The following is a 6150-nucleotide window of genomic DNA, read 5'->3' on the forward strand; positions in this document are numbered from 1 at the left end:
TTCCTCTCCACACTCAGACCACTCCCAGACAGTCCTAGCAAAATTTTAGCTTGAACATGTTTTGCTAAAAAGCTATTTTTGTGGAAATGTATTACAGTAATTTACTTAATTGTTACCCAGAAATGATTTGATATTTAAATAAAAATGGCTGCATTTAACCTTTGAACCTCCACGGGATTGGTGTCCCCCCCGCGGAACTGTTGAGCTAACATAGGCTAATGTGATTAGCATGAGGTGGTAAGTAACAAAAAAAATCCCAGGACATAGACATGTCTTATATGGGAAGAAAGCTTAAATTCTTGTTAATCTAACTGCACTCTCCAATTTACAGTAGCTATTACAGTGAAATAATACCATGCTATTGTTTGAGGAGAGTGCACATTTATGAACTTGAAAATGTATTAATAAACGAATTAGGAACATTTGGGTCTTGATACAACATTTTGAACAGTAATACAATGGTTCATTGGATCAGTCTAAAACTTTGCACATGCACTGCTGCCATCTAGTGGCCAAAATCGAAATTACACCTGGGCTGGAATAATACATTATGGCCTTTCTCTTGCATTTCAAAGATGATGATACAACAACAACAAAAACACGTTTTTTTATTGTATTATCTTTTACCAGATCTAATGTGTTATATTCTCCAACATTAATTTCACATTTCCACAAACTTCAAATTGTTTCCTTTCAAATGGTATCAAGAATATGTATATCCTTGCTTCAGGTCTTGAGCTACAGGCAGTTAAATTTGTCATTTTAGGCGAAAATTGGAAAAAAGGGTCTGATCCTCACAGATATGTGCACTACATACTCAGAAAAACAGATATTTACATTTTAGAATGTATTTCATCAAGAAAGTACGTTATACATGTATTTTTTAATCTTAGTCTTAATTACAAATTATTTATTTGGCTGTGGTTCATTTGATTTTCAGCACAACCCTGTTTGATAACTTAAAGTAGTATAGTGACCTCTTGTGGTCAAAAACTAAACTCATTCAAATGCAGGTTTTCCATACACTGTCTTGTCAAACAGTGCAACATTTGATTGTTGAAATTACATTCTTCTAAAATTCTTACACTTCTGGCTGAGAAATACAAGTCAGTGTTCCAATACTGTTTGATTCTGCCATTTTTGAAATACTATGGGCAAATATGAGAGCATTTGAGATTGGGACACAACTATAAACATTTCAGTTATTCTTCGATAATTTCAACATTAATTGCTAAAGATCTATACACATACATACCATGCAAATATCAATAAAAAGAGGCACACATGCTACAAATAGTTAGTTGACTACCCACCAGTTAATCAGATTAGATTATTCTGAAAATAATAATGTTATAAGAGACAAAGTCCCTTTAGACAACATAAATGACTGTCTGCACACAGGTCAAAACTACTCTGCCAGCTATGCATTTCAACAATTACAAGGAATTATTGAAACGTATCCTACAAACATTGTTAGAATGTGAAAACGTGTCATGTTTTATCAAACAGGTGTGTTTGTATTGAAGAACCCTGAGATTGTGTACAGTAGGACTTATGTGTGAACAGACTGAAGATAATGACTGTAAACTGAATGTATACAATTTTCCAGCAAAATGTTTTACTTTTCTCTGTCTTTTGAAACTCTGGAACAGTTTGAATGTTCTTTATGTAATTTAGGCTATGGTATGGATGACAAAGCTGAATCTTTCTTTGTGAATCAGGAGTATACTCTTATTCTCCAAATGCCCAATTTGAGCAACCTATTCTATAAACTCTCTTTCCCTTTGTTGTTTCAAAAGTGGAAAATGCTACATCTGAGAATCACACAGAATGGGCCTTTCACAGCCAAGACTTCTTAGTTCGTCCCATCTTGGCCATGTTTGCCAATTTAACCTTAACCCGGTCCCTCTCTCCCGGAGTCCTCTTGGAGGTGCACTCCACAGTAGAATTGGTCTCAAAGGTAATGGCTGGGACATGAGTGAGCAGGTGGCCCCCAGCCTTCTCCTGGGCCATGGGAGTGGGAGTCTGCAGGACCAGCCTGCCCCTCAGAGAATGTTTGAGCTGCAGCAACAGAGGGTTGTGGTGGTCGTACAGCCCCACAGGGTCCCTCTCAGGGCGGAAGCAGGTGGAGCAAGTGGAGCACAGTATGCGGAAGATGTAGTCCCAGCCCAGCTCTGTGATGTTGAGCACAAAGCAGCCCAGGGTAATGCTGAACATGAAGTTTAGAAAGATGGTCTTCTCAGTGGCACGTGACACAAAGCAGTCTGTGCGGGTGGGGCAGGGGTAGGTCTCGCAGCGGTACAGTTGGGGCACCTTGAAGCCAAACAGGTAGTACTGCCCCACCAGGAAGGTGAGCTCCATGACGGAGCACAGCAGCACGTGCAGGATGTAGATGAGCAGCACCTGGCTGGAGAGCTGAGTGGGGTCCTCCCCCAACTCCCCATAGACCTCCTCCAGCAGGCTCTGCTCCACCCCCTCCGCTTCCTGACCAACCCACTCCTCCCTGTACCCAGGGCAGTAGGTGGACATACCAGTCTCCAAGTTCTCCAGCCCTTCCCTTCCCAACTCCCCATAGACCTCCTCCAGCAGGCTCTGCTCCACCCCCTCCGCTTGCTGACCAACCCACTCCTCCCTGTACCCAGGGCAGTAGGTGGGCATACCAGTCTCCAAGTTCTCCAGCCCTTCCCTTCCCAGCTGCCCAAAGACCTTCTCTCGAGGTCCGCTCAGCCATCACCTGCCCCCTCTGGATCTCCAGCTTCTCGTCCTTGGCAATCTTGTGCAGGGCGTAAACGATGTAGAAGATGGACGGCGTGGAGACCAAGACGATCTGGAAGACCCAGAAGCGCAGGTGTGAGAAGGGGGCGAAGGTGTCGTAGCAGACGTTGTTGCAGCCGGGCTGCAGGGTGTTGCAGGTGAACTTGGACTGCTCATCGCTGTACACCGCGTCCCCCACCAGGGTCACCAGCAGGATGCGAAAGATCAGCAGCATGGTCAGCCAGATCTTGCTGATCACTGTGGAGTGGTTCTGCACCTCGGACAGGAAGCGTCCGAGAATGGACCAGTCTCCCATGGTTTAACCTGGGGGAAGGGGTGGGGAGGTTTGACAATGGACAAGCGTGTGAATCAGAACCTCTCAGTGCACTGCTACCTAATACAGTAGAGTCCGAATGATTTAGACACCCACATGCTTTTCTTTCAAAAACAAGAACATTTCTAAGTGACCCCAAACTTTTGAACGGTAGTGTATGTAAAGGAACATTTTCTACTGTTTCGCAAACAGTGGGAGAAAATGACTTATTATCTGGTCTAAGATGGTTGAATAAATAATTTTACAAAAAATGTCACTCATTATCTCATTACTTCTCAAACAGCTGTTGATACAGAATAATGCTAGAGTATGCCCATATCAGTGAGGGGGATACAATGCAAAGGAAATTGTAACAGCAGAAAAGGTTTTTCCTCCTTTCCCTTTATCATAACAATTGAAAACATAAACAGAGAAGAACAATCTTAACAATATAGTTAAAAATTCACTCACCTCTGGATCGTTTGTCTCTTTCCAAACCCAAATCTGTAAAAAATGCTTTGCCATGCAGTCCGCATTGACTATAATTAATATGAGTTCTGTTTAATGGACGATATGAACGGTGTTGAGCCTGATATGGGAAAATAGGCTGACCAGACATATTCATCCACTTTATCTGAAACTCTCATTGTACTGTGGGGATACAAAGGCAGCCAATGTACAGTTTAACAAAGATTTAAAAATACAATGGGAGGCACCTTTTCTGAACAGCCGGGAATAGTCAAACAATAACAGCAGGGAACAAACTGGAAAAGGAAAACAATGCCAGTTTATGCAAAGGTTCTGCTCTTCGCCAGTTAAAAAAATACAATTTAGAGAAATGGAAGATTGAACATTTCTCACTTTAACAGATTATGCTCAGTCAATCTTTGAATGAAATGTGATAACATGTGATGAAAAATTAGAGGAATCATCCAGCAGTCTTAGGCTTATAATCACCAGTTATGACTACAGCATTTCTCTTTCTGGAGACCTCTAGTCTTAGTGCTTTGCCCCATCTACGTATAGACCTGACACAGAGATAAAATCTCACAACACATAATGTTCACTAAAATTGTCTTCCAGGAACTGTCTGTACGAAACAGGACTGTGGTATCCTTTCAAATGGTATACTGAAAACACTATAAGCAGCTTGCATCAATGATGTATGGATCCAATCCAAGTCTACAGACGAAACACACAGAAAAGGTTGTATCTCCATTAAAATAAGTATTTTAAGAGTCTATCCATCCACTTGCATGTCCATCATGGGATCCAATGTAAAGACCAAGCCTCATTATCCTCTGCAGCATCTGTGTCTCTGCTTCATCATGATGTAGTCAACCCACTGTGGCTCTGGAACAGAGGACATGAGGACCATTCCCCTGCAGTTGGCGAGGGCAGGAATTCAATTGTTACTTTGTGTGGTTGGGCTGAAAGGCTGGGTTAGGTCTCGTCCGTGTGTCATTACAGTGCATTCGGGAAGTATTCAGACCCCTTGACTTTTTCCACATTTTGTTACGTTACAGCCTTATTCTAAAATGGATTAAATTATTTATTTTCTCATCAATCTACACACAATACCCATAATGACAAAGCCAGAACAGGTTTTTAGAATTTTTTACAAATGTATTAAAAATTCTAAACAGAAATAGTATTCAGACCCTTTGCTGTGAGAATCGAAATTGATCTCAGGTGCAACCTGTTACCATTGATCATCCTGAGATGTTTCTACAGCTTGATTGGAGTCCACCTGTGGTAAATTCAATTGATTGGACATTATTTGGAAAGGCATGCACTTGTCTATATAAGGTCCAACTGTTGAAAGTGCATGTCAGAGCAAAAGCCAAGCCATGAGGTCAAAGGAATTGTCCGTAGAGCTCCAAGAAAGGATTGTGTCGACGCACAGACCTGGGGAAGGGTACCAAAACATTTCTGCAGCATTGAAGGTCCCCAAGAACACAGTGGCCATCATTCTCAAATGGAAGAAGTTTGGAACCACCAAGACTCTTCCTAGAGCTGGCCACCCGGCCAAACTGAGCAATTGGGGGAGAAGGGCCTTGGTCAGGGAGGTGACAAAGAACCCGATGGTCATTTTGACAGAGCTCCAGAGTTCCTAAGTGGAGATAGGAGAACCTTCCAGAAGGACAACCATCTCTGCAGCACTCCACCAATCAGGCCATTATGGTAATGGCCAGAAAGAAGCCACTCCCCAGTAAAAGGCACATGACAGCCCGCTTGGAGTTTGCCAAAAGGCACCTAAAGACTCTCAGAAACAAGATTCTCCGGTCTGACGAAACCAAGATTGAACTCTTTTTTTTTTTTGCTTGTAGCGTCATACCCAAGAAGACTTATTAAGGCTGTAGTTGCTGCCAAAGGTGCTTCAACAAAGTACTGAGTAAAAGGTCTGAATACTTATGTAAATGTGATATTTTAAATTTGCTAACATTTCTTAAAACCTGATTTTGCTTTGTCATTATGGGGTATTGTGTATCGATTGATGAGGAAAATAACAATTTAATACATTTTAGAATAAGGCTGTAACGTAACAAAATGTGAAAAAGTAAAGGGGCCTGAATTGTTTCTGAATGCACTGTATGTAAACACTACAGGGCAGCCAATGCTAGTGGGCCAAATATGATCAATAATTGTTGATCTAAATGAGAATATTGAGAAAGCTTTTGGCTTTCTGAAAAACACCAATCTGTGAAAGACAAAGACAGACATTACTAACAAAGCACTAAGCATGGTCATGCCTAGAGGTGTACAGCATTGATAATTAATAAACCCTTTATAGGACCTATATACTGTAGATGCTTCAGAAATAATTTATAACCAAATGTCTCACAAGATAAAGTGTTGCACTATTGACTAGACAGCACGTGTGCCTACTGTAATGGTTGATCATGTACCACTTCAGTTTAAGTATGTATAGATCAGTTTAAAGGGCCAATAGAGCCGTTTTTATCTCAATATCAAAACCTTTCTGGGTAAGAAATAAGTACCTTACTGTGATTGTTTTAAATGAAAATGGGCAATAAGAAATTAAAATAGCTTCTTAGCAAAAAGCAAATGCTCAAGCAAAC

General features: G+C 41.3%; 1 protein-coding gene across 1 annotated transcript; it reads right to left on the bottom strand.

Annotated features, from left to right (window-relative positions):
* Positions 1 to 737: 737 nt before the first annotated feature.
* LOC116354741 (gap junction alpha-3 protein-like) lies at positions 738 to 2725 on the bottom strand. The gene has a single exon (XM_031795534.1). The coding sequence runs from the start codon at positions 2656 to 2658 to the stop codon at positions 1840 to 1842; it is 819 nt and encodes a 272-aa protein (XP_031651394.1). The 5' UTR covers positions 2659 to 2725; the 3' UTR covers positions 738 to 1839.
* Positions 2726 to 6150: the final 3425 nt, after the last annotated feature.

The sequence above is a fragment of the Oncorhynchus kisutch genome, linkage group LG18 (assembly GCF_002021735.2).
Source record: "Oncorhynchus kisutch isolate 150728-3 linkage group LG18, Okis_V2, whole genome shotgun sequence".
NCBI lineage: Eukaryota > Metazoa > Chordata > Actinopteri > Salmoniformes > Salmonidae > Oncorhynchus > Oncorhynchus kisutch.

Bases quoted from the DNA above. Each gene is read 5' to 3' on its own strand.
- LOC116354741 (XM_031795534.1), bottom strand. From the start codon at position 2,658: ATGCCCACCTACTGCCCTGGGTACAGGGAGGAGTGGGTTGGTCAGCAA.